The sequence below is a fragment of the Pezoporus wallicus genome, unplaced genomic scaffold, assembly GCF_028554395.1.
Source record: "Pezoporus wallicus isolate ANWC-B61680 ecotype Strahan unplaced genomic scaffold, APGP_CSIRO_Pwel_v1 contig_13614, whole genome shotgun sequence".
Taxonomy (NCBI): Eukaryota; Metazoa; Chordata; class Aves; order Psittaciformes; family Psittacidae; genus Pezoporus; species Pezoporus wallicus.
Window position 1 is genome coordinate 69,313 of NW_026642178.1, and position 27,427 is coordinate 96,739.

General features: G+C 53.7%; 1 protein-coding gene across 1 annotated transcript; it reads right to left on the reverse strand.

The window, feature by feature from the left end:
* Window positions 1-27,294, reverse strand: SH3RF2 (SH3 domain containing ring finger 2). Its single transcript, XM_057427829.1, has 9 exons — window positions 26,887-27,294; window positions 25,831-26,316; window positions 13,913-14,182; window positions 10,077-10,397; window positions 5,844-5,938; window positions 3,722-3,892; window positions 1,858-2,078; window positions 963-1,315; window positions 1-285 (listed from the first exon to the last, which is right to left on the reverse strand). The coding sequence occupies exons 2-9, from the start codon at window positions 26,200-26,202 to the stop codon at window positions 1-3; spliced, it is 2,088 nt and encodes a 695-aa protein (XP_057283812.1). The 5' UTR covers window positions 26,203-26,316; window positions 26,887-27,294.
* Between the last annotated feature and the right edge of the window lie 133 nt (window positions 27,295-27,427).

The following is a 27,427-nucleotide window of genomic DNA, read 5'->3' on the forward strand; positions in this document are numbered from 1 at the left end:
TCAGTTGGTGGACACGCTGTAGCTCTTCCGGATGGGGAACGTGAGCTGCCCCGAGAGGTCCAGCGACAGCGCCTTGGGGTGCAGCGCCCGGCGCTGCGGCAGGGGGCTGGCGCTGGGCCTGGGCGAGTAGAGCACGGCCAGCTCGGGGCCCGCCAGCCCGGCCTCCAGCACCACGGGCTCGGGCAGCGGCTCCGTCCTGGCGCGGGGCAGGCTCGGGGACGGCTGCAGGCTGTGCCGCTTGGGCGGCGGCGGGCTGTGGTTCTGAAACCTCACCGTCTTCACTTGCTGCAACGAGAAGGGACCCGAGTCACCGTGGGAAAAGCAGCCGCGCACCCCCCTCGCTGTGATGCGCCCTGGGGAGCCGGGGTGCTCCCACCACCGTCTCGCTTTGGTGGTGCGCTCCTGGGGGCTTGGGTGGGCTTTCGGGGCCTTGAGAAGCAGTTTGCCCTTCTGGTGCTGTGGGAAGGGAAAGCTGCCGCGAGGGCGGGTTGCAGAATGACTTTTACCTTTACGAAATTGCCCTCTGGCTGCCAGAGGGGAAAGAACTTTCCCTTCCAAATGGCTCAGCCAAAGCAAAGGAAGATGAGGGCAGCTCTGTAGAGACCAGCTTGATGTGAGGTCTAGCACCCAGGTCTGTGGCGTTTGCTCATTCACTCCCAAACTGTCAGGGACCTCAGTGGGATTCCTGCCTGATTTAAGACCTCAGAATAGTCTCAAGATTTGGTCATGACTGAGTGTGAGTTTACATGCAGAGGCTCTGCAGCATCTTGCCTTTCTAAAGGGCTTAACTCGGTCAGCAGCGTCAGCAACACAAATACCCCATTTCTTAACATATGTACCAATCCCAGTAATTTCTATCATTAGAAAACGTGTTGGGAATGTGCAGCCCTGGTGGGATCTGGGCTGGCACTGAGCACCTGCCGGGCTGGGGGCCCCAGAACCGCAGTGCCCACTGGCCCTACCTTCTCAGCGCTGTTGCGGGAGGATTCAGGCTTCACCAGGATGGACGGTGGGGCCGAAGCGGGCGGCTTTGGGGCTGCCTCGCTCTTTGCCGGGGGATCTTTGGCATCCAGGACCAGGGAGCTGCACACGGAGGGGGTTCTGCTCTCCCCTCCTCTGACCACGAGCACTGGGGACACGTCGTGGGAGAAGTTCGTCCTCACTCCTGCCTCGGAGGGGATGCTGTGCGGCAAGGGGCTGAGGTGCGGATAGAGCTGAATCTGCTGAGGCCGCAGCACCGTGGTGAGAGGACGCCGGAGGGAGCTGGCAACGTGGACGGGGGTCCCCGCCTGCCCTGGCCTCTGCAGGGATCCGTCTGGGGAGCAAGAACCAGTTGGAAAGGAGTCAGCAGGACTGAGCACGGCACAGACAAAGCACGGAGGCAGAAGTGAGCAGGGGTTACAGCCCTGCACCAACAGCCCCCTCCAGGGGGATGCTATGGGGTTGTAGCTCCCAGGGATAGCCACGCGCTCAGCGCATGCAGTAACCCCATGTGCAGCAGCACCGTCTGCGTCCGCAGACTCTCCTGGGGATGCAGCCACCGCTGGGCTCTGGCAAAGCCAGCAACTCGGACCCCTCAATCCCCCTGTACTGGCACAACAAATGCCACAAATTCTCCTGGACAGGAGCGATCTGGTTCCTGAGAGCTTGCGCTGCCTTCTCCTGGCCTGCAGACACGCTCTGTGCGCACACTGGAGTGCGCTAACCCTGAACACGGGCTGCAGAGCCCCAGCACGCCGTGCTTGGACGTTCCCGCCCGGCTCCCGAGCTGAGGACCCGCTGTGGCAGCGCTGCGAGGAGCAGGTAAGGACCGGACACGGGCTCCTTCCTCCAGCCCCCCCCTCTCCAAGCACTTACTCTTCCTGGCGCTGCCGCGGCCGCGCCGCAGCGGTGCCGGTCCCGGGGCCGCCGCGCTCCGCCCGGGCGAGGGCACGGGCACGGGCAGCAGCGCCGGCTTCAGCGGCCGGCTCTGGCGGGGGCCGTGCTCGGGGCCGCTGCCCTGCGAGGACAGCGAGGAGGTCGACAGCGTCCAGGTGGCGTAGAGCGAAGGCATCTTCGAGTCGGAGAGGTTCGGCTTCCTGTGCGGGAAGGAGCAGGCAATGAGCTCGCGCGGTGCCCGGGGTTTGCCCAGCAGGGATCCTGCGGGGTCTGATGTGCGTGCGCCGCCCCAGGCCAGGGCTCTGGTGGGGAGCACCGCGGACCAGGTTTCTGGTTCCATTGGAACGAGGGCTTTCATTCTGCACCTGATTTACAAGAAATTATTCCCATGCAGGGTTTGGATTCGTTACACAAACCCCGTGGCATTTCAAAAGGAGCCTCCAGACACCAACCCTGCCTTTGTGCTTTGCCCAAGCCCCCTGCCCTTACCGCTACCCCATTCCCATCCCTCTCTGCGCTGGGCAGCACCTTCAGCAGTGCTGTCAGAGGCAGCCTTGGTGCAGGGGCAGCGATTTCTCCTGCCTTCCCTAGGGAAATCACCATCACATTTTCACCTGAAGCCACTAAACTGTCCAAACTCTGCAGCCTTCCCCATCAGCACAAGGCCAAACACTGCTCCGGATTCCTTGAGAGAGTGAGTGGGCCACAGTGAAATCCTCCTGTGAGCTCCTTAGGGAAGGAGAAAACATCCCTCTGATGATTCTTCACCTTTTTGGGGGTGGAGGAATGATTTATGGTTTGATAACTGAGCAGTGATTCATCAAGTAACTCAGGCATCAATCTATTATGAAGACATTTCCTAAGAAGGGTAGAATAGCAGCTCCAAACCCGGTGCTGTGGTTGGGATACTTTATGAGGCTATTTAGGGTGACAGGGCTCTGCTCTCCATTATTTGTTGGTGCTGTTCTCGGTGAGGTGGGGCTGTGGTGTTACTGGAAGCTTGGTGGTGAAAAAATGAGCTGGGGAGGTGGAGACTGATCCCTGGTGCTCCTGGGCATGGGGAGGGTGCAGGGGGCAGAGCTGGGTTTAGGGTAGCACTGGGACCTCTGCTCTGAACTGACTTCCTTGTTTCCCTGGCTGGCCTGAGCCTGTCTCAGGGGAACGGGGGCACAGGCAAGTTTTTATCCTTCTCCTAAACAGTATTTTAATTATTGCTGTTCATAATGCATGCTTGTTTGGTGAGATCAGTGGCGTCCAGTCCTTAAATGCCAGTTCTGAACACTATTTTGACTCTAAAAGAGCCTTCAACATGTGGTTTCCTTCCTGGCAGGAAAAAAGAAAGACTGGAATGAACCAGAAGGAATAAAGGCGAGTCCAAGCACAGACACGCTGCTGTCCATCCTGGCTCCCACACTAACTCATCAGTGCTGGTGCGTTACCTCTGCCAGAGCTCCTGGACTGAACTACACAGTGATGGGAGAAGCTGCTGCTGCCTCTGTCGACATCCCAGGTTACAGACAAGTGGATGAAGGCTGATGTTGTGCTGTTCCCTCATCCCGACTGTGTGGCCCCTGAGGAAATGCTGCTGGACCCCCTTTCCCTGCCATGGCCCTGGCTGCTCGAGGGAGATGTGATTCCCACCTGGTGCAGCTGAGTTAGGACACAGAGGAACTAAAGGGGTGAGAGCTGCCGGGAGTCATCCCACCCAGAGAGTCGTCCCGGCTCCCGTTAGTGCTGCAGGAATCCCCTGCAGGGATTTCTGTGGGGGAACAAGAAAACCCCAAATCCTGCGTGTTACCCACTCCCCTCCACATGTCCTTGTATCGTGCAGGAAAAGCCAGACCTGAAGAGGGGAGCGACGTAGTTGCTGGGGAAGACGCCCGCTCTCCCGGTGACCAGGGACATGCCCCGCAGCCATCCATCATGGTCCTTCCCGAAGACACGGACCCCTTCTCCCTTCTGCAGCTCCAGCTCGTCCGGCCCATGAGCCGCATAGGAATGGAGAGCCACGCACCTGAGGAGACAGGGTGAGGGAGGGGGATGCCGGAGCACATCCCGAGGCTCTGGGTTTAACTGTGCTATGGAAGCCTCTGGAGCCAGACCCCATCAACTGTCTGGGTGCTGCTGTCATTGTGGATTGAACTCACAGGGAAGAAACTGTCCTGGACTTCAGGCCAAAGGGGGTGTGAATAAGAGAAGAGCCAACAGGAATGGGGAACAAAGCAGAGCCCGTCAGTGCTTTGTGTCCCAAGGGCCAGCCGAGCCAGCCATGGGCGACAAGTGTTAGGGAGGACAGAGCTGGTGCTCTCCACCTCACAGTGAAAATACTGATCAAGGGCTCATGTGTACTTGTCCTAAGGCAAAGCAGCATGAAAGAGTGCAGGTAGGATGGATGCTGTGTCCACTGACAGCATTGAGAATACATTCTGCCTTTGAAGCAGGTGGTGAGCCAGAGGCCATGCATCTGCTTGCCTTGAGCATCATCTGGAGGTGTGAGGTGCAGGAGGAGCACTGCTCGTGCAGCAACCTGGATGTTAACCTTATCTTCCTCCCTTTCGTCCTCCTCCTTCTGGGAGCAGAATAGAGTAATGCTGGGACTTCAGCTGCTGCCACCAGGGCTTTGAGGACAAAGTGGGCAAGGGAGGAGGCACATGGCTCCTCTCCTGGCTAGCAAGGACACTGGGCTGGAAATTCACTTGAGATCCCCTCTGAAGCTCTGTTTTCTGGGGCTAGAGCAGGGGATGAAGCTTTGCTCTCCACAGCAAACCACGAGCACAAGAAAATGACATATTTTTCAGAACTTTCCCAATATTGGTCTTTAAGGAACCTGAAGTCTCCAGTGCAACGCATTCCATTGCACTGTAGGTTTGGTTTTTGTTTTCAAGGGGAATGTGATCTGCTCCCAGACATTGAGTTATGGACCAATACAGCCATTACCAGATAGCATCTAGAAAATAGACACCACAGACAAGTGTCCGATAGGCAAGGGCTGCCCCGTGCCTTTTGAAAGGTTTTTCTCTGGGTGTTGTTCAGAACAACCATGTGAAAGTTCGCCTTGCACGCCTGTCTCTGGATCGTGATTTGACTTGCAGAGGCCAGGCGAGGTTCAGCTAAGGGAGTTCTGATTGTGCAGGTTTATCACTTCATGCAGGAGTCTCTTGAGGGGCAGGACACGCAGATGCTGGTTTGCTATTGCAGGGCTGGAGAAGGAGCTGTGCCGAGGAGGCAGCTGGTTGGGCACTTTAACAGGATCTCCCTGCAAATTATTTTGAGGAGTTTGCCTGTGCTCACGATCAGGGGCGTGTGGTAGTCTTGGGTGCCCTATGCTAATGCATGGACATAGCAAACATCACGAGCGTGGCACAGATTGCAGCTATCACTCATGTACTTGTGCTTCCAGAGGTCGGGCTCGATACTGCGGAGGTGCTAATTGCCATGTAGGCAGCGTGTTGCTGTGCTCTTGTCATTAGGCAGCTCACTACAGTGCCAGGCTGATGAATCTTATCTAGGGGAAAACAAATCACTGCAATACATCGGCTGCAGATTTCAACTCTGGGAAAGTTTTAAAAGATTGGATCATCCAAAACACCACTGACCTGCTTCGAAAGAAATACCTGGAGGCACTTCAGCAGTAACTCGTTTCTTTAAAAGATCTAAAACGTACTCTTGACTAATAGGCAGGACTATGTATGTCTATAAATACTGAAGTGAGGTAGTGAGGTGCAAGGACAGTTCACCAGCTGGGAACAGAACAATTCAACCTTGATACTAAGTCTCTGTGAGCCCCTGCCTAGACCAGCCAAGCACATTCCTGCATGGATCTGCATTGGATCCAAGTGCACGGGAGCTGTGCCCTGCTCTGCCCTTACCTCCCAGCTCCCAAGAGCCTGGGGCTGGATAAGCCTGAGGTGAGGGGACCAAAAATTACATGACACCCCCCAAGGTGTATGGGTTTCTGTACGTACATGTAAGTCGATATGTGGTGCTGCAGGTGGGGAAGAGTGACGATGGCCGCTGAGTGCCCCAGTGATCCTGGCGCAGGGTAGTAGGATGCACTGACCTACAGGGAGAAGGAAAGCAAGGAAAACCAAGTGTTAATCCGAATATGAACTGACTTTAGCCACTGGGAGAGCAGCTAAAGGCATTCGAGAGGCTTCATCCACCCTTCAGAAAAGCCGACAACCAAAGCTGCTTGAGGAGAAAGAAGAGTTTGGAGCATTCGACAAAATCCTGGTGCCTGCTCCAGGGAGGAAAGGGGGTTTGGGAAGCGTTTCAAACCCAGACTTTGCTGACGAGGAGGAGAGCGTCCCGCCTGCCAGGTGAGGACTGCTGTAATCGCTGCTGTTTCACTTGTTATTTATGTAGCTCTAGCTGGGAGTACTGGCATTGTCTAAACCCCAAATAATACAGTCCTTGCCCAGTGATCTTTTAATAACTGTTATTAAAGCTCTTTACTATGTCTGTGGCGCCCCGAGTTGCTCCATAGCCCTGTGTGCACAGGGAGCTGTGGCTGTGCCAGGAAGAGCAGCAGCGTGAGAGCGCGGGCAGAGGCTCCTTGCTTGGGTTTATTTGGTTTGGGGTGACCCTTTCCCACTGTCACCCTGCATCCGCAGGGAGGTACTGGTCACCATGATGCCCCCTCTGCCCTCCTGTAGGGGTTCATGCTCTGGGGAGGAACCTCAGCTCCGTTTCTGCTGTCAAAGGTGATCACCTCAACACGTGGAGGTTTAAGTGTCTCCTCTGTGCTTTTCCCCTGTTGGGGCCACATCTGGACCATGTGTTGGTATCTTCCCCCTTGGCCAGGAGACTCGCAGTGCGGGGGGGGGTATCTGTGTTTCAGCAAAGGGAGGCGCTGGCTGGATCCTGCTGTGAGCTGTGTGAAGGTGTGCTAGAAAGGAAGTATTTCTTTTGCTGGTTGCAAGCATACATAGCAGTCAGGGTGCAAGGTCTTTCAATGAAAACTGGGAGTTTCCTCAGGAAGGCAGTGACCCTTCCCGTTCCCATCAAAGCCCAGCTGCCTTTCAAATGGCAAGGGAAAACAGAACTCTTTGACCTGTCCTGGCTGGCCGCTGGATGCCCAGCAGTGAGGTGGAGGGTTAGTGGGAACAAGGACACATCCAGAGGTGGTCCCTCCCACGGGGGGCTGGAGCCATGGCTGTAATGCCCTGTGGGTCTGCGTCACCTTGCTCTGCTTTGGAGCTGCTCCAGGGCTGATCTATCCCTCCTAAAGCACAAAAAAGGAACCCCAGGGTGAGCTGCTGTGAGCCAGCCGCCCGTCCCCATTGGAATGCTGGGAGGCATCAGCTGGGTTGCACTGTGGCTGCTGCTGGGATGCGAAAGCGAAGTTCCCAGCAAGGCAGAGCAGCATCCCTGGGGAATCTCAGGCCAGGGAAAGTCACTGGGCTGGGATGTGGCTGGCAGCCCTGCTCGCCAGCAAAGACCACAGCACCTTTCATGAGGAGATTGTCAGGGCTTTAATCTCTCCTTCATTTCCAATCTAATTTCTAGTGGTCACGTCTGTGACACAGAGCTGGAGCGCTGGCTTAGCAAGGACCGGGGCAGAGCGGGAGTGACTCACCGGCGCTGCTGCTCCCCGGTGAATTACGTTAATTAAACCCCAGCAGCTGTAAGTCTGTCTCCAGACCTGGAGCTCAGCTTCAAACCAGCTCTGGGCCCTCGTTTTCTAGCCCAGGCAGGGGCAGAGCAGGCTCTCAATAAATGAAGCTGATTGGAAATTACAGTTCTGTTTTAGTAATCTTCAAAATCAAAACCTTTGAAATTTGGGGATTTGGAGGGTTTTTTCCTTGCACTGGAGCAAAATAACAAACTATTGCTGTTTCTCCTGATGGAACTGTGGAGAAATGTCCACTTCTGAGTGGAGAGCTTCATGTTTTCCATCTCTCTATTACCCCTCTGCATGGAAGCAGCGATCCTTCCAGAGCCTGCATCAAAGCTGTGTTTGTATTTTCAACAGAGAGGAAAAAGACAATGATTTTCCAGGCACGTGTGACTGATTTCAGCATTCACTTGTGCTGATCTCTTGTGAGTACCTTTCAATCCCTTACAAGTATAAGGAGTTTTATTTCCTGCCTCTCCTAAAATCCCTCTCTTGCTCCATCTCCCTATCTAGGTTGTCACCAAGGGGATTTCCAGCTCTCCTCCTCTGTACTCTGCTGACACCAACAGTTCCTTGTCCGGAGGTTTGTGAGATGCCTCATGGGGAGGGAGATCTGCATTCCACCACAGGGCTGTTGGTGCTCTTGGTGCTCCTGACAGCTGGGTCCTGCAAGATCAGCTTATTTATTACCTAGAAAAGCCCAAAGCACTGGATGCAGGTGCCAGGTTTATCAGCCCCCTTCAACGAGCAGCAAAGGGTTGCACCGAAGGACACTTCATTGTTTGTGCTTCGGGGGATACAAAAGATCTCCTTGGTCTCCCTCAAATGTCTGCAGTCTCATAGTTTAGGGAAAGTCTCATGTAATAACTACAAGGTACTGGAAAATTCCCTCTCTTTTTACTCTCACTCCAAGGACAGCAATGAACATCCACTCAAAATGTGTGCATTTGTTTTTAAATTACACAGGAATCACATGGAAACACATCGATTGAGGATGCATTTCAACCCACTCTCTTCTTTACTGTTTCTAATAACAGCTTGATACTTGTACTCTGGGCTGAGTTTTCAGGGCTGGCAGCAGCACACAACTTCTTTACTTTCGTTCTTCTGTCTTACCTGGACTATTGTAAACTACAGGAAACACAGACCTTTTCCTTCCACGTGGTGTGGTGTATATACGGTTAGCTGCATGGAACAACCACACTTTTGGAGATGTGCTGCTGTTTTTCCAGAGTCTCAGCACTTGCTACTGAAGCTGCTGAGCCGGGTAAACCAGCCCTTGGGATCAGCATCAGCTCCCGTCTCTCCCACTACTCATCAGTCCTGCATCTTTGTTCTGATCATGCAGCTGCCTCATCAACAGGTTCATCCCTGCAGCTTTTCCGTCTGATTTATACTAGGAAAAGGGACGAGTGACCTCAGCGGGATGTGGCCAGCGCAGCCCAGGCTGGCAGTGCTCAGCGGGGCCTGGGGAGGCATCAGCTCAGCTCTGCAGTCAGTCATCACAACCCAAACCCAGAGGTGGAAGAAGGGGAAGCTGCACCCTGCATGGCCCCGTGAATAACACGGATCCTGCTGCGACCCTCCAGGAGCAAAACTTGTTCAGAGGAAAGGAGATTCCAGCCCTTTGAAGGCAAAGTGTTAATGCATTCCCTCTATTGCTTCTGCTGTTGACAATAGTTCACACTGAGACATTCCTGGTAAAATTATATTGGGTTTGTGAGACGATACCATTGCAATTGAATTATGGTTCTATTGTAAGGCTTCATTTCCTCTCACATAAAACAGGATCTAACATCCAAGGCTCTTTGCAAGCTATTGCTAAGTACAAAACGCCTGCTGGGTTTTATTGCACAGACACTGAACTGCCAGGGGCTGGCTTATTGCTTTGTAAAATGTTAGAGCAACCTTGAATATGAAAGATGTCATATAAATCTAAACAAACCCTTTTTTCCTCCCATCTTAGATGATGTGTGAAGATTCTCTATTGAGATCTTTAGTCAGAGTGCGAAGAAGGAATTGAGACCCTTTTGCCTCCTAAAGTAAAGGTCCGTCTGCATTTATTATCTCTGACCCAAACCGGGCTTCTCTGAGCACGGCCCCAGGTTCCAACTGGAGCCTGGGAAGGGCTCAGGTAATTGTCCTCCCTGGCAGAAGCTATTGCTCAGGTGCTGTGCAGCTGCAGGCAGAGGCCTGGCTCAGGGCACAGCCCCTGGCTGCTCCCCCCGCAGCGCTTTCTGAAATGAAAGCTAGTGCATTTGATAAGAGAAACTCTCTGCTCTCACCCCCTTGCCCCTGGGGCTCACTGCAGGAGTCGGGATGGAGGATGCGCTTTATCCGCGTTCAGTTACTCTGATAGCTTCATTTCTCTTTTGGTGAATTCCCCTGAGCTCTCACAGACCTTTCCAATTCAAAAGGATAGGAAAATATCCCAGCAGCCTGACGCGGATGACAGCTCTAAGTGGGGCTGGCAGCATGGTGCTTTGTCTGAGCATTTGTGCTTTAGCTTTTCCAGCTGTCAGCTGTGCATCGTGTTTCTACCCAGGATTTGCACTTCGGACTCTTGCCGCCGGTTCCTTACCTGGATGGGGGTGCTGTAGGGAAGCTCCGCTTTCTCGCTGCTCTGGGTGGCCACGGTGGGGTTGCTGGAGCTGATGAGCACGGGGGAGCTGATCTCCAGCGCCTGCCGCTCAGGCGAGTGGACCATGCGGTTGAGGGTGTTGAGGGCCGTGGTGATGGAGAACTGCCGCAGGCTCTTCCGCCGGGAGTCGGGCACCTTGGGGAACGCTGGAGAATCCGCGCCCTTGGTTTTGGGAGACGCCGTTCGCAGGGACGTGCACTTAAACTGGGGGGACCAGTGGCTTTTGCTGGTTTGCAGGAGCTGCCTTGCAGTGGTGGTTGGCTGGAAGAGACAAAGCGGGAGATGATGGCGCGTTTCACAAGTCACGCCTTGGGTTCTCAGTTTTCCTGTTTTCCTCCCTTTTCCTACGCAGCAGCAGATTTCAGCTGATGTTACAGGTGCTCTTTACCAACACGTGCCTCAGCCTTTTCCCTCATTGTCTTCAGTGACAAAGGCCGGATGCAAAATCACTGCTGCAAGGCTAACAGCGAATTAAAATTGTTTTACAAAGCTGTTGCTTAGCCGACACGTTACAAGGCCGAGCGCTCTCCCGGCACGCTGCAGACAGCCTTTGGCTTGCTGGGGTGCAAGGAGAGCTGGCTGCTCTCCAGCAGTGCCACCATACATTGAACTCGAACTTAGAAGGGACATTTGGGTACATCTTCCCTCTGCCTGGCAGCAGGACATGGAGCCTGGCAGCTGATGAGCACCAATGGCTTTCCCAGCAGCATTAGATCCACCCCATGCCATCTCTGTAGGCCTCAGTATTGGTGGCTTGATCCTGCTGCTGTTGGAAAAGGCCTTGCTTGTTGAGGATTGGGCTTAATGAGGGAAGTTTGCATACGGGCAGTGTTCAAACAGCACTTGCTGGGAACTGCTGATGAGGCAGTATTAATAGCAGAGGGCATGTGGTGACAGTGTTTGTACCACGATGGCTGCCAGAGGAATTAATCCTGATTTACTGCTGACACCAACGAATTGCAAAACATGGAGATTCTCACCCACTCGTGTAGGGCAACGCGCCCAGGACCAGCAGCGCTGGCTCTCAACAGGGGGGGTGCGGGAGGCTTCAAGTGGTTGTGTTTTAAAGCAGGGCTTGCTGTTGCATTTCCCTTCTCCTCGCTCCTGAAAGCAAGCTTTAAACCTGAATGTGTGCGTGTGTACATGTGTGAGATGGCGATGCTGTCAGCTCTATATGCAGTTAAACTTTAGCCTGAACAGGAAACTTTTTTCTGCCTTCTCCAATCACCAGGAGATGCAATAAATGTCAAGCCAAGTGACAAGCCAAAGGACACCTAAGTGTCAAAGCCAAGACAAGCCTTGCATCTCCCCAAACAGACCTGCCCTTGCCTTCTCCATAATTAATTTCTAATTCCTTGGTGCCTTTACCCTAACTAACTTACTTCTGTTAACGCCAGGCTTAATGAGTAATTTCTGAAGCTAAAATGATTTCAGCAAATGAAAAGACATTTTACAAAATATATTAGAGCTTCAAATAAGATCTTTTACTTGTGTTCTTTTATAAAACAGCACCGAGAAGGGCTTGCTGTAATTATGATGATTACAAGCATTAATTTTATTTCTAGGAATTCTTGTTGGTGCCACTTACACCCTGCATCTCACGCCAAACTGCAGGAATACAATTAGCACCAGGAATGCCTCCTGTGCTGCGCTGAGCTGGCGCTGGGGCAGGCTGGGGCATTGGGACCAGCAGAGCCTGGCACCAGCACAGCAGCGAGGGGCTCATCCTGCCTTTCCAGAGAGCAGCAGCATCAAACAGCGCCTCACGTCCTCTGCTCAGCGCGGCTTTCACGGCATCGCAGGGTGGTTTGTGTTGGAAGGGACGTTAAAGCTCATCCAGTTCCAACCCCTGCTACGAGCAGGGACACCCTCCACTAGAGCAGCTTGCTCGGAGCCCGTGCAGATGCGCTCTGACCCGCCAGCACCTCTGGCCTTACTCAGCACAATGCTCAAGCTTGGCTTTAATTTAAAGGTGTGAGCGTGGCTGGGTCGGGGCCGTGGACACGGGTCTGAGGGTGAGGACATGAAAAGCTGTTGACTCGCTGGAGGTTTTCCGTCCTGTGGAAATGCCTCTGTAGTTGCCACACACAGAGCTAATGATGCAAATGGCATTTTAGCTATAAACTGAGAGAAAACCCCTGTGTAAGCACTGGGGCAATTGCTGCCATGCTGAGCAGCTCAGGTCTGTTTCAGGAGCTGAAATAACCTGGCAGTGCTGGGGTGCAGGTATCTGGACTATTGCAGAGGAAAGCAGCTGGTTTGTATTGACTGACAGCTAGATCTCTTTGGAAAGACATTTCTGAGCACCCCAGAAGAGTTAAATCTTGTTCAGTTTTATGATGTTTTCATTTCATCTTGTGAAGGATCCTGCCTGGGGAGGGGAAGTAAAGAGAATTTATGGTTTTCTCCCTTTTGAACTAATGTGCAGTTTTCTGCTCCAGTTTTATTGACTCCAAGGCTGAGGCTCAGAGAAGGCTCCAAACCACTCACCCCCGTGCAGGACACGTGCACAGTGTCTCCATCTGAACTCGTGGAGATGGGGTACTACTGCTGCAGTAAGGTAAGGGGCTCTTTGCTTTCATTTGTATGTCTGAACAGTGGAGGACCTGGCACTGGCACTGCTTTGAGGATACTGTGGAGGCAGTTACCAGTAACTGCCCCAACCTGTGTCATTTCAGATGGTAACAGCCAATGGCTGTCACAGAGCTGGGGGATCAGAGGATGCTCCTGCCTCTCTGTAGAAGCATCTGTGTGCTTTCTATGTGTGTTAACTCCCCACTTGTGAACTCTGCTGTGGGAGCAGAGACCACGACACCTCCCAGTGAGCTGTGCAACAAAGGCAAATGGAGTGAAACCCAAACCAGTGCAAGTGGCAGAAAACTGAGGAAGGTGCCTCCTGCAAGTCAGTGAATCCTCATGGCAGGGAGTGCTGCTGCCTGCCTGGCTTCTGTGCTCCTCACCGGGAGGCTGAGCACCCACATTTCACAGAGCTGCTGGTGAGTGTGATGCTGCTCCTAAGTGATGCTTTTCCCTTCTTTCCTCCCCTTAGTCAGCAACCACAGCTGACTCCCAGCTCCTGTTATAACCACTCCCCATCCAGCTCTGACCCCCTGGGACACCCAGCCCACAGCCTTCCTCTCCTGCCTCCTCTTCCCATCCATGAGAACGAGGAGCACACGGCAGCAGTGTGATGGAGAAAGAGGTCACTTCTCTGAGGACGCTGATGCCTTTGGGCAGTGCTTTCTGTCCTGCTGTGCCTCGCCTTGTCTGGCACTGCAGGGACAGCTGGCTTTGGGAGGTGCAGTTACTCAGAGCGTGTCCTTTAACGGAGTAAACAGCTCTGTAGCCTCTGGGGAACAAAGGGGAGCACTGCAAGCTCACGTGTTGCTCTGTAAATGTGCACCACAGGAGGCCAGGCACGTGTGCTGTGTAAACGATGTATCCCCAGTCATGGAGGCAGTTTTAGCTATGTCAGTAGGTGTGTTTTAGAGGAGCGCTCGGAGTGTTGTGATCCTGACAGGGGACTGCCACCATCAGCTGCTCCACATCACCGACAGCAGTGTGGGAAAGGGGGTCAGGCACTGCTTGTGACGGGAACCTGCATCCCTGGTCCTGGTCCTGGTCCTGTGCCCCTGGGGGGTTAACTGCTGCAGCAGGGTCTGAGGGGGCCTGGGAGACTGCCTGGTATCCAACAGGGAGCTCCCACGGAGGCGGGGTGGGTAGGACACCCTACAGCTTACACAAGGCCCCGGCCCAGCCCTGGGTGCTGCTGTTACCTTGTGCAGGGTCAGGCTCTCCTTGTTTTCGGTCCTGTCCCTGCCCCTGGCGTCGAAGCTGCCGAGCGCCCTGCTGAGGGGCACGGGCAGGGGCAGGTGCTTGATCACCTGCACGGAGCTGGCCGGGAAGACGCCGCTGACGCCGTTCACCTCCCCCAGGTACCAGTTCTCGTCCAGCTGCCGGAGCAACACGATGATGTCCCCCTTGTTGAACCGCAGCTCTCCAGGGTTGTGCCCTCGGTACGTGTACAGCGCCTTGGCTCGCGGGACCTGAGGGGCGGGAAACAGCCCTTGAGCTCATCCGATGCTGAACACAGACAGAACTCCCCAGAAGCATCCCTAATTACTGGGGAAAACATAGAGGTCTATGTCTCAAGCATGCATTTCTTGGGATTAACTACCCACATCCTTTCTTGATGTCTTTTTCTAATGAAGACAAGCTGCAAAATACTTATGCTAAATTTGTATCAAGATGAAAAGCAGGCTGAACTTGTTTTAGAATATTAAGAAACAGTTAAAGCCTTAAACCAGTCTTCCCGTGGGCAAAACACGGAGTTTTGTACATGCTGCCAAGTGCTGGGGGCTTATGAGTAGGACCCTGCTCTGTTTTCCCAGCCATCACCACCAACAGCCCGCCAGTCCCGTGGGAATGGCGCCATTGTACCAGTGACACACTCTGGCTTTGCCTGCCTTTTTCTGCCCAAATCCACCTGTGTCCGTGGCCAGGGCTGAGGCAGGATTTCTGCAGAGTTCACTCACCCCCATCAGCCACTTCTGGGAGGTCAGGAAGGGGGAAGAGCGAAACCCGCCATTTGTTTTCCTGGAGCGTGGAAAAGACTGAATTTTCCATGGAAATTTAGTTTTTGGGAAGGAAACATTTTCCAGCACTGCCAAACACTGATGCTTGGTACAGAAAAGGAACCAAGAAGAGAAAAATTGTATAAATTGGATGTACTGTGTTTACTTCAAAGCTTTTGAAACAGGAAGCAATTACTTTAATGCTTAGTTCTAATTAACTCCCTTTGCCTGTTAGTTTCTGCTCATAGCAAACATTTGGCTTTGTGACACTGAAAGTATATCGCTGGTAAAAAAGGAATGGAGCTGGATAAGCTTTAAGGTCCCCTCCAAGCCAACCCATCCTGTGAGTCTCTGAACTCCCACTGCCGGTGCTTGCCTGGACGTACGCACCTTCCCAGAGGAAAAACAGACTGTGGGAACGGGATTACGGGAGCACCGGCTCCCCTTTGGAAAGCCAGTGACAGAGTCCCTGGTGTTAAACAAGGACAAGGAGCACAGGAGAGCTTTGATTGCCTCAGGAGCCACCAGAAAACAAACCAGGCTCGTGCAAACAGCAAACACAGGGCTTGTGAAGGAGAAGCACAAACAGATGGGATGGTGAGGGAACGGCTGCACAGCAAAATCGTCAGAACATAAAAGGCACCAAGAACGAGTTATGGAAATGTATTAAAAATAAGAGAAACTCTGAAATGAAATGCATGCCTGCTACTGACTGGGAAAGGTGAGCAAGCCATGGGGTGCTGAGAGTCTGGAATATTCTTTCTTCAGCAAGGAAACAGATGAGACAGGAGGGCAGGCTGGAATAGAGAGCAGAAACAGGTAGGATAGGGGAGTTTGTGACATTAGGGCTGGCCAAAACTCATCCCTGTGTGTCTTCCTCTGACCTTGGTCACAATCTTCACTCCTTCACCTCCTTTCTAACCCTTTCCTCCCTCTTCCATGCCCTTTCAAATCTCAGCCCCTTCTGTTTTCAGGTTTCCCTCTAAGCCTGGTTTTCTTTCCCACTGCTGTTTCCTGAAGCTTGCAGTGACCACTGATATCAGCTCACCCCTCATTTTATAGAGCACTTGGATTCGCTCATTGAAATTTGTGCAAAACTTTGCATATCAGTGAAGACCAGTTCATATTGATGTTACATGCTTCTTTAGCATCCCAAAAACCTTCACAACGTGGGTCTTCTGGGGCTTGCTGGTAAGTTTGAACGCTCTCCAGGTAACTAACACTGGTGTGGTCCTTCATGTACTGGTGGTGGTTCTTGACTGTCACCGCTCCCTCCCCACCAGAGCTCCTGTACTGCAGGGATGGGTTCAGCATCTCCCTGTACTTGGGCCTCTAATATTTTAAGACTCTGTTAACAGAAAAAATCAGGGTAATTTAAACCAAGAGAGGAAGGATTTTTAAAAGCCACAGCAAGGCAAAGCACTTTGGTTTGGAACCAACTAAAATTCACTTGAACATTTTAAAGATCTTCATAAACCCCCTAACCATTCAATTCAGGTGATTTTTCATGGCCCAAGTCAGTTTTTTCCAAGGTCTGTTGCCTTTTTGTACTGATTTTGTTTGTATGTTCAGATACTGAACCCAAAATATCCCATTAAATTCCCAGCTTTATTTAGGGCATAAACCAAGCCTTTATCTGCCCACATGGAGCAACTCATGTGGTTTGCACTGCACTGGGCGCTTTCCTGCTTCACAGGCCCTGCACAAAATGCATCTTCCAGAGGAAGCCTTCCAAAAGACGTGCATCAGGGTTGCCGTTGTGTAACGTGTGCACAGGGTGCAGGAAAGGCACAGAAAAGCATCAGAGTCCCAGCAGCAACACCCGGGCTGAGCAGGCACCTCATGGGCACCTGAGCTCGCGCCTTATCGCTGGTGCTACAGCGCGGGCAGCCGCGGGTGCAGCTCGAGCCTGAATTCGTTCTCAGGCTGGGCTGGTTTCTGTCCACTCGTGGATGGGCAGGATCCTCTGCAAGGCATCTGCTTGGCTTTATGTAAAGTGGGTTAATTGCAATGGCAGAAACTGTGGTGCTAATTAAGCCCTGCGATAAGGACAAGGTGTGCCTGGAGGTAGCTCCCTGCGGGCAGAGGGAGCGGCTCTCCTGCACGCGGGGTGAGGAGGGACCAGGTTTGTTTTGATGGAGTTTCCTCCCGTTAGCATTGCCAGTTGCTTTTTGTTAATCCAAAAGCAGCATTTGATGTAGTAGGGTGTTGTGGCAGCAAAATGTTCAGCCAAATATTGCAGTTCCTGGCGCGCTCCCGAGCTGCGGGGCCAGTGCCTGTCATTACGTTCCATTGGGAAAACACTACAGGAAGCCCGGTAGCAGAGAGGCAGCAATATAGAGATAGAACATCAGGGTGAATGGAGAAGGCTTCTTTTCCCAGTCTTGCCATGCAGTACTGCAGCTGCAGTAGTAATGCTGGCCGTGGCAGATGCCTCTCAATGCCTTGCCCCAATTCCTAGTGCTTTGAGGCCCATAAGTGAGCAGGATTTGATGTTTTGCTATTTTTGGTGTCTGGCACCAGCTGTGCAAGGGCAGCCATCCAAGACATCTGAGTCTCCCTCCGTACAAAACAAAGCAAATTAAAAATATGTACATGTGTGTGAGGAAGCGATTCAAAGCATCCCTCATAGCTGGGAGAAACGCACACTATAATTATCCTAAATGAGCTAGTTATAACTTCCTCATTATTGGCAGCGGGTTAATGTAAGACCACACACTCATAGCGTTGGTATTCAAAAGAAAAGAGAAGAGAAAGACGTGTGTGAGGCTGGCTGGGGAGGGGGCACCAGGGACAGACATGGGGAGCTGTCAAGGAAGGAGGAAAGCAAAGCCGGGGGGTGCAGCGGAGCGGAAATATCTCTGATGGAGGCTGTGAGCCCGTCACCCTTGTCCCAGGGGACTCCATCTGACACCACCCAGATGAGCAGCACAGCCCCGTGGTGATGCTGCCTGTGTGACCAGACCGAGCCGCTGCCTGCAATACCCCGGGCTTTGCACGAGGCCGTCAATGTCCCTGCACGTGGGGTTCATTCAGTCCATCACCCATTTCCGAGCAAGGCTCATCTCAAACAGCTTCAGCCAGGTACAGCTGATGACATCAGACGGGATCCTCCTGCTTCCCAGGTGCTCTGACTTCTCTGATGTCCATGACTACCTTGATGGTCGCATGGGATGAGTGACAAATTAATCTTTGGAATTAGCTGTTGATGTCCAGGATTGCTTCCTTCTGATTTACAGCCTGCCAAAGGGAGGGCGGCAGGAGCTGTTTGGGCAGGAGCAAGCTCCAGGAGCGCTGCCTGCTCCGGGCATCCCTGTTCCTGCCTCGCTGCCCAACCCAGTGCTGGACCGGCCCCCCCAACCCTCAGTAGCACCCTGCTGACTCCAGCGGTGCAGACAGACCCGTGGGGCTGAGGAGGCAGCTGGCACAGGAGCGGGAATGGCCTTGGACGGGTTTGAACCTGCACCCGGTGGTTTCCCAGCCCTCATTTTCGTAACTCCGCACAGGGAATGCCCTGGAGCCGCTCTCCGCTGTGTCCCGAAGGCAGAGCCATCCCAAGCATGCGGCCTCCTCCCCCCGCAGCTCCACGTCTTTGCAGTGGGTGCCGAGGGCCTGATCCTGATCTGGGTTTCGCGAGTGTCGCCCCATGCGCAGGGATGCAGCCCGAGACCTGAGCTCTGGTGCAGGGCGTCCGTGGAGCCCCGGAGCCGCGGCCGCTCAGGGGCTGCCCCTCCACAGCGGACCCGGGACCCTGCAGGGGAGCTGTGAGAGGCAGGAGGGCCCCGGCTGCCCCCGGCGCAGGGCCCTGGTGGGAGCTGGTGCACCCCGTGCTCTGCACGAGCTCTGCCCTCGCCTCCCACCCCCGGCACTGCGCTATTTGTGCAGGAGCTAAAACCCGTGCTGTGCAGAGGCAGCGATATTCCTGTACATACACGACTCCGGTAGCACAAAACAGCCTCCCTGAGAGCAACTGTTTATTTGTAGGATGGTGCCAGGAAGAAGAGGAATCCGGTCCTGGATGCCTGCCAGTTTGTTTTTCTCCTAGTAGGTACTGCGGGTTCAGTTTGCAAGTGGGCTTTGATTACTTTTCACTTTGGAGCTGTTTGGAACCGGGCTGCTGCTGGTTGGAGGGGACTGGCACAGGGGAGGGCTGGACTCGCCAGGGCTTGCTCCACAGGGAAACACATTGAATTGGATCCTGCTGAGCCTCTGAACTCCATCACACTGCTCTAAGAGGTGGTATGCGATAGGTGAGGGCATGCTTCATGGCCCAAGATCACAAGTGAGCACTAGAGGTGTCCCAGGATGGCATACAGTGACCCCAGACAGATCTGAGAGCACAGCCCAGGCCACGCTCCCGAGGAGCAGTGATTTACACACCATGAATGGAGAGCTGGTTGTTACCTGCACACTGACACCAAAGGGCACGCTGGCTTTTCAGTCGGTAACAACAGCCTGATTTGATTACTAACTTCCTGCAAACTGCCTTCAGCATCCTGCCACCGACTGCCCACACTTTGGCGGGATGAATGAGCCCCACATGGTCTTCTTTGTGTGTTCCAGTAGCACAGTTTCAGGGCTCTTTAGGATCCAGTCAGATGAAAAGAGCTATTTGAATGTAAATCAATTTCCATTACAATTCTTTTTTTCTGCTTTTCGGCAGAGGAGATAACTTCAGCCTTGTCACAGAGAACAAAACCATCAAAAGTGAGCTTGTCATTTCAAGCTCTTCATATAATTATATTCGAAAGGTTCAGTCAGTTGGGTGGTTTCTGCATTATTTCTCTGAGGAGGTTTGCTCCCATCTTCCAAGCACAAGCAGACTGTGTGCACCAGGGAGAACAGCGTCAGGCCCCTCCTGCTCATGTCAGTACTGGAGCTCACCCAGTTCCAGGTTGGGTTACCGGGACCCAAGGCCAGTGCTGTCCTGGCTAAAGCTGGTGGCTGCCCTGCACCGTGAGCCAGCACCCGGGGGGAGCTGGAGAGGCAAACTGTACAGGTTTAGCTGGACAAAGACTTCAGCAGCAGCTGTAAGTGGGTGTGATTTACACACCAGGGAGATGGAAAGCAACCAAAGGGGTCAGCAGAGGCAGGTACTGGAGCCTGTCACTCGGACTGCTGGGGCTGGTTTCTGTGCTGCCACCTCTGCACAGGGGCGGTGGCAGCGGTGACCGGAGCCCTCACCCCGTCTGCTACCCAGCACCCCTCTGAAACACCACCGCACTGAGGCATAGGGCGCTTCCCATCCTTGCTTGCTGTGGTTCTGGCTTTGCACTGCAGAGATGAACTGGGAAATGGGGAAAACAACGGGAATGCAGAGCAGCTTCTGCCACGGGAGGCCGAGCGGGTGCCGCACCAGTGATGGCTGGGGCAGCGCTGCAGGTGCTCAGCCTCATTGCCTGTCAGTAGCGTCCCTGTGGCCTGATGGACAGTGTTGGATCAGGCTGTACTTTGCCTGTGTGAAACCACGAGAGATCTGCGTGGGCAGGAGATGGGCCAAGGTGCACACAAGGCAGGAGCAGTACCCGAGCTGGCTTTGCCTTGCAGACATGTGCTCCTTGGTGCCGGCATGGGCAGAGCAGGGATGGGCCTGGTGAGCTGTTGTGTGAGGCAGGAGGGAGGCTGGCACAGCCGGTGCTGCTGGCGCCGGGCACAGCCGGTGCTGCCGGGGACCAGTGTGCTGGAGCTGCAGTGTCTGCGCGAAACCTCTTCATGCCTCTTGCACTCATTGCTGCTGCTATCAGATGTTTGTGTCTCTGCTGCAGTCAGCAATCTCGGGCAGTGGTTAAGTTGTGTGTCATGGTTTTAAGCCGCACGGAAAACAAACTGTGTCAGCCCTCGGCGTGCCCGGTCATGATGCCCTGTCTCAGCACCGCGGTTCTCAGAAGTGGCTGTTTATTGTGCAGGGAGGAAACCTGCATCCCGCTCCCTGCTCCTGCTGCTCCGAGCCCTCTCCCTGCTGGCTGGTGCCCTTCCTTTGCCGGTAAAGGCAGCACTGCCAGGCCTGGCCCACGGGCACAGCCGCATCCTGGTGCCCTGCCCACCGGGATGGGGCTGGTGGCAGGAGGGGACGAGGGATGGTGGTGGCCATCCTCCGGCAGCAGGCCTGCAGAGGGGGCCTGTGCTCAAAGCTGCCCTACGCCTCCCGATTGCCCAGCAACCCAGGGCTCAGTTTTCACATGGTCGCAGGGGAGTGTGTGGTCAGTGACAGGCATCTCCCATGAGCTGCTGCCTCCGATCTATGCCATCCCCATGGTAAATGAGCATCAAACAGCGCCCACCACTCTGCCCTGCCTGAGCCACTGGCCAGGACTGGGAGGACGCTGCCTGCCTGGCCTTGGGCATCCTCGTCTTGCCCAGACCTGGGGCTGGACACTGCAAAGCCAGTGAGAAGCTCTGGGCTCATCAGTTCTTGACGGCCCAAAGGGAACCCTCTCAAAGAAGTCGGGTTGATAAAGGACACAAGCCTGTCTGTCAAAACCAGCATCCTAACCCATGTCTCCCATCCTGACAACAAAGCAAAATGGAGGTTCCCCAAATCAGGAGCAGCTCAAACGTCCACTTACAAGCTCCTAGAGAAAAGGTTTTCTTAAAAACAAAGCTCATGTATTATTAATTCTCCCAGGGCCTTGCACACATTGGTGCTGAACGGAGTTTGGATCCCTGAGGATCAGTAACAGCAGAACAAAGTGCAGTGTTTAAGTGCAGGTGCTGCAGTTTTCCCAGGGTGCAGTAAAGCGAAACAAGACAAGGTTTAGATGGCAGCAGTGAATGGGCCTTCTCCCCACCAAGGTCCAGCCTCAGCTCTCAGGACACCTCTTAGCTCCAGCCCTGGTGCACTGGCAGTGCTGCCCATGAACGTGTCTGCTCCTCTCCCTTCCCTCCAGAGGGGCCAATTACAAGCTTAGGCCAATGACCAACTTCACAGACCCGGGGCCAGCTGGGAGCCTGCAGGGAGAGGAGGACTCCGGCTTGCATGGTCCTGGCTGACCGGGATGCTCAGCAGGTGAGTGCGCCGCAGAGCCCTGCTGTTCTATTCTGACTCGCATCTGAGCCTGACTCACTGCCGTGGTAACAAGTTAAAACACTTCCTGTGTTTGCAGCTCAGTACCTAATGGTGTGAACCCAGGGAAACTGCCTCCTGGGGCTGGCCTGCAGGTCCCTGCGGCATCGAACGAGCGTCCCGCTGTGTGTAACACCAACCCTTCCCCATGGCTGCAGCAGTGCTTACAGCTACTGCAAAGCCTCCTGCTTCTGTGCTCGTGAACCTGTTGTTGTTGCGCACAAGCTTTTGGGGTGTGTATCACCAGGCAATCTGTATGGGGGTGACTTCACTCTCTGCAGTAGATAAAAGTGCTGAAACTACATGCAAGGGACAAAAAAGGCAGATGGTATCCTGTGCCAATGCTCCTGTGCTGAGTCCCGGGTTTGTGACGTCGGTTTAACGTGTGTCCGTCCCAAGATGGTATGACACGCGTGATGAGGTCATTACTGTGACTGCACAGGAACTGCTGGGTGTTTTTGGGGGTGTGGAGGGTGGTTTGCACAGTGAGTGCCTCCTTCAAAGCAAACGTGAAGGTTGCTTTGAATAAGGTTTCAAAAAGATCCAGTAATCCAAGCCCTGTCTGTCAAATTCAGAAAGGAGCTGGAGATGTTTCTGGAGGAGAAGAAAATACCAAGACACAAGCACTATGTATAGACATCCGTGTGAAGGTGGCGACGTTGGAGTGCAGTGTATTTTTATCTCAATAGAGGTGTTATCTGTCTATCTCCCATGATATGCTGGAGGGGGGTGTTACAGCACTCAGTTCATGCAGAGAGAAAATAGCCAGTCACAGTTAGATTTGTGTGGTCTGTGTTTTCCAAAGGCAAGCTGTCATACCCGCAGCTTTGCTCCTCTGGCTCACTGCCCTGTTTGTTGCATGACAAAGTTCATCATCCAAATAGCTGTTCAGTGGCCTGGGTGATTTTTGCTGTGTGTACGGTACAGTTTAGGCCTGCTGCTCCTCAGGGACTACGGGAGTTTCGTGTACAGCTCAGCACACAGGAGCCTCTGTTCTCTCACCTGCGGCAGAGCTGTGTTTAGCTGACACTGGGGCTGAAGCCAGATAAGAAGGATGCTTCAGCACAAGACGTAACCACATCTGGCACACGCCAGGGGCGGTTCCTAAGAGTTCAAAGGCTTCAGCGTAGATTATTTACACATTCACCTCCTAGCAAATCCTTTTATTCTTAAATTCCAGACAGTTTATTATGAGGAGATCCTGAAAATCCAAAGTCTTGGCTTCTCTGCATAGATGCTAGAGATCCTAAAGCCTGGACAGGTGTCCTGGGAGCAGGTACTGGGCAGTGCCAGTGGTCGCGGTGCAGCACTGTCGGTCTTTACAGAGGCACATTCTGGGTACAGAGACATACACATGGGCCCATGGGCACAAACCCAGGCTATGCCCACCTTGGATTAGCAAGTAGGAAGTGAATTCAGAAGTGATTTAAGTGCTAGCAAATGAGGAGTTTGGGATTTGGGATGGGCTGTAACTGTAATATTGCCTGTTTACTGAGGACTGGCTCTGTGAAATTCCTGACTGAAACCCAGGTATTGAATTGCTGCTAATTCAGCAGCTCTGCTGCAGCTGGCTCACGCTTCCCTCTCAGAATGGTACAAGATCTTGGCTTGCTTGGTGATGAGGGGATTTATTTCAGTTTTTGGCCTTCATGGATGCTCACGAGGATGAAGAGCAAAAAGTTGGCAAGGAAACACCTCTGCTGAGCAGAGAAACTTTGATCAAACTTGAGATTTTCTCAGCTCCATGGAGTAAAGGAAGTTTATTTATAGAACAGCTTCTTTGGTAAAAACAAAACAAGTCCTGCATCCTGCTTTGGATGGCATATCTGGCTGCAGTGCAGCATGGTGCACCCTAATTTTACTTGCTTTGTAGCATGAAGTGCTGTATAGCATTAGCAGTAATTAGCAGGCTGCGAGATGGGGACAGTCTCTCTGGTGAGCACCTTGCATTGTAGTTGCAAATGAATGCTGCACTTAAGAGCAGCCAGGAAAACAGCTTTGTGGGATCATCTGTGGTGCAGCAGGCTCCCGATAGCTGTTCCCACTGAGATTCCTGACAAAAGCACCTGCTCTGCCACCGCTCACCCCAACCACTTCAGGTGAATACCCCAGCTCCAGCACTCCACGGTGCAGGACACAAGTCACCCTCAGCCCTGCCTTGTCCAAAGGAGTCCTGGCTCTTGCTGTCAGCAGGTACCACTTTTGAAGAGGGTCCGCATGCAGCAGCATCCCATTGGAGCACCACAGGTAACGTCTGCTCCCATCTGCAGGGATTTAAAACCACCAAACCAAACCGTGACTAACACGTTGCATTCTTCACCTTGCAGCTGAGGATTCCAGGGTGTTTTCTAATTAATTAACTAATTAGGGCTAAGAGTGTTTCAGTGTAGCGCATTTCTGTATCGCTCCACCACAGAGCACCTGAAATCGGAGGCTATCTTGGTACTGCAGGAGCCACTCGCAGTCACAGCCCCCACCCAGCACGCAGCAGCTCTGCCGATTCATAGAACCACAGCGGCGATGGGTTGAAGGGACCTTAAAGCTCCTCCAGCTCCAGCCCCTGCCACGGGCAGGGACCCCTTCCACTAAAGCAGCTTGCTCCAAGCCCCTGTGTCCAACCTGGCCTTGAGCACTGCCAAGGATGGGGCAGCCACAGCTTCTCTGGGCACCCTGTGCCAGCGCCTCAGCACCCTCACAGGGAAGAATTTCCCAGAAGTTTGGTCTTAAAATGCTTTTGGGAGCTCAGTAGTGGATGCTGCCATTACACAGCATCAGCAACAAGTTCCTGCCTGTCCTGAGAACTGGTAAAGGGAAGGTGAAACGGGTGAGAGAGCTGTTGCTGTCTGAGTGTTCGACCTCACACGAACACACCAGCAATCCCCGCTCCCTGCAGAGCTGGTTCATGGCAAGGGTTCTCCCTGATGTGTCCCAGTGCTGCTTTTCCAATTGGAAAACCAGAGAGGGGCTGAACAGGGCTTGAGCAACCTGGTCCAGTGGAAGGTGTCCCTGCCCGTGGAAGGGGGTGGAAGTGGATGTTCTTAAAGTCCTTCCCAACCCAAACCATTCTATGCTTGTGTCTGGTTTTGATGTGTGATCCACCTGGGATGACTTACTAACGCCACAGAGATTCCCTGGGACAACACACCGGTTTGCACCCACGGGACACAGGGGTTCTCCATACTCCACATCCAAGCACACACATGAACCACAGCAGCGTTGGGGGGGGAAACCTGCCCTATGTCTGCATTGACATTTACAGCTCTGCAATTCTGAAAATGCCCTGGCATTGAACAGCCACTTGAGCCAAGTTTTTGAATGTTATGGAAAGGTTTGTACGGATGCTGCATAGAATAGTTCAGGTGGGAGAAATGGGAACCCAGGAATACAGAGCAGGAGAGGTGAAGCCACATCTCAGTCTCTACCCCACATTCCGTCTGAGCCAGCCTCCTCGAACAGCTCTAATATCATGTCCTCATTAGTTAAGAAAAGCTTTTGTACTGTTGAAGAAAATGACAGAAACAACTTAAAAACCTCCCTAGATACAGTTAGTAACTCAAGTTTAATGCTTTTCAATAGTGAACCTCAAAGTACTGTGCCAGGGACACAAGCACCATTAGACGTTCCTTCCTTTTTAATGCTGGGGAAACTGGGGTGCAGTGATAGGAAATACCTTTCTCCACCTCTAACAGTCACAGCTTTGCAATTACTGATTTAATTGCTATCACTCACAAATCAGTATATTGCCCTGAAGTCAAGGTGCCTCAAATGCCCCCCAGAAGTCAGGAAGCACCTGAAAACTCCTGGGGAAAACAGATCTATGAAGGTTTTGTCAGAAGGGCAGCCTGGCTTTGTGTCAGCCTGAGAGCCAATGCAATCACTGCTGTGCTGCACCCGAAACAGTCAAATATCAAAGGACACAGCCGCCAGATTTGCAAAGTGATCTCCCTCACTTCAAACATTTCTGTGAGGCTGCTAACAGGGAAGTTTCATAGCTCTTGGCACACGGGAAGAAAGCTGTCTGCTCACGGACACAGTAAAGAACGTGGACTCTCCTTACCCCTTCCATGTGGAGCCTGGGATTGGTCGCCAGCCGGTGCTGATGAAGTTGTAGCCCCCTGGGGACTCTCCTGATGGAGGCAGGCGATGACAAGAGCCCGGTCCTCTGGATGGAGCCAAACCTGGCCACGTTCTGTCCACACCTGACGCCATCCAGGAGGCGAATGAGGAGCAGGTTGGAGGGCAGCTGCTCGATGCTGCAGAGCACCAGGGTCCTGCACTCGGGGCACCTGAGCTCCTTCTGGGATTTCAGGATCCTCTGCAGACAGGGCTTGCAGAATGTGTGCTGGCAGGGGAGCACCTTGGCCGTGGCGTCGAGCTTCTCAAAGCACACAGGGCACTCCAGCAGGTCGAGGAGAGCTAAATCATCCATGTTCAGTGCAGCGTGGAGCCGGAGCCATCCGCACGCCACATCCACTGGAGCAGGCTGAGGCACCCTGCTGCGCCTGCGAGAACCGCACCAGCACGCTGGGCTGAGGCAGCTATCCTGCACGGAGGGAGAGGGAGGAGGGAGGAGAGAGCACAACTTGACTGCTGGAGTATGTAATACATCCCACCTACATTGCGAAGCGCTGCCTCACCAGCCAATTTGCAAATGTATACTTTGCGCCCGCATCCAAGTTTGAAGTGAGTCACTTGTGACTCAGTGCGTGCGAGGGGATGGATGGTGTTTGAGGGGATAGCAAGGGGGCAGCGTCAGGGCTGGCACTGGGGCAGGAGCACAGGTCCTGCTGGCTGGGCTCAGCGGGGTGAGCTGGACAGGCACACTCAGCCTTACTGGGGCTGCTCTCAAGGTGTCTTTAGTGCTCCCTGGTCTGTGGATCACAACTGACACAGCAGTGGAGAATTCACCAGCTCAGGAGACAGGAGTCCCCGATAAGCATCAGACTGGACCTGCTCAGGCTGGGCTCCGGCTGGAGGCAGCCGCTCGCTGCACGCATCCCTCATACACCCACCCACTGCCTCGCTTCCCAGACTGGTCCCAGTTCAGCTCGCTCGCCACCCGTTCTGACAGCAGAGCTATAAAAACCCTTCAAACACAAACCCTCCGAGGTACCTGGCAGAGGCTGAGGCGCTCCGCAGTGCCATCCTCGCCCGGTTTGGCTGCCTCAGCTCTCTGAAGCAACCCAAGACGATTATTCCTCCCACAGCCTGAAGTCACTCAACCTGTTCAGCTCCCCCGGCGCTGGCTGGGGCTGAAGCACACGCCACGGTGGATGCAAGTCCGGGCCTGTGGTGGCTGTGTGGCCCCGCAGTGCCGATGGGAAGCCAGTGCCTGCTGTGTGCCGAGGGGCCGAAGCGGACCCTTTGCATGGGGAGGTGCTGGGGTGGCTGCTGGGGTGGGCAGCGAGTGGCAGACCTGACCTAGCCTTGGCTTTCTCTGCCCAGGGCTCCAAACAGGGAGCGACTGCTCCAGCACTTGTTCCTAGGGATGCTCGCCTCAGCAGCAGCTGCTCCATGGGACAAGAGGTGTGTGTCAGTGCCATCACTGCGGGCTCCAGCAGCACCCAGCTGTCCTGCTCCTGGTGATGGCTCTGTGCTGGGGTTGGATGGCCACAGCTGGGTACTGAGTGTGTTCAGCACCCACCAGCGCTCCC

Coding starts and splice junctions, on each gene's coding strand:
- SH3RF2 (XM_057427829.1), bottom strand. CDS start 26,202: ATGGATGATTTAGCTCTCCTCGACCTGCTGGAGTGCCCTGTGTGCTTT. Junction 10,398..13,912: donor AGAGCCTGACCCTGCACAAG/GTAACAGCAGCA, acceptor TGTCTCTTCCAG/CCAACCACCACTGCAAGGCA. Junction 5,939..10,076: donor CCTACAGCACCCCCATCCAG/GTAAGGAACCGG, acceptor TTCTCCCTGTAG/GTCAGTGCATCCTACTACCC.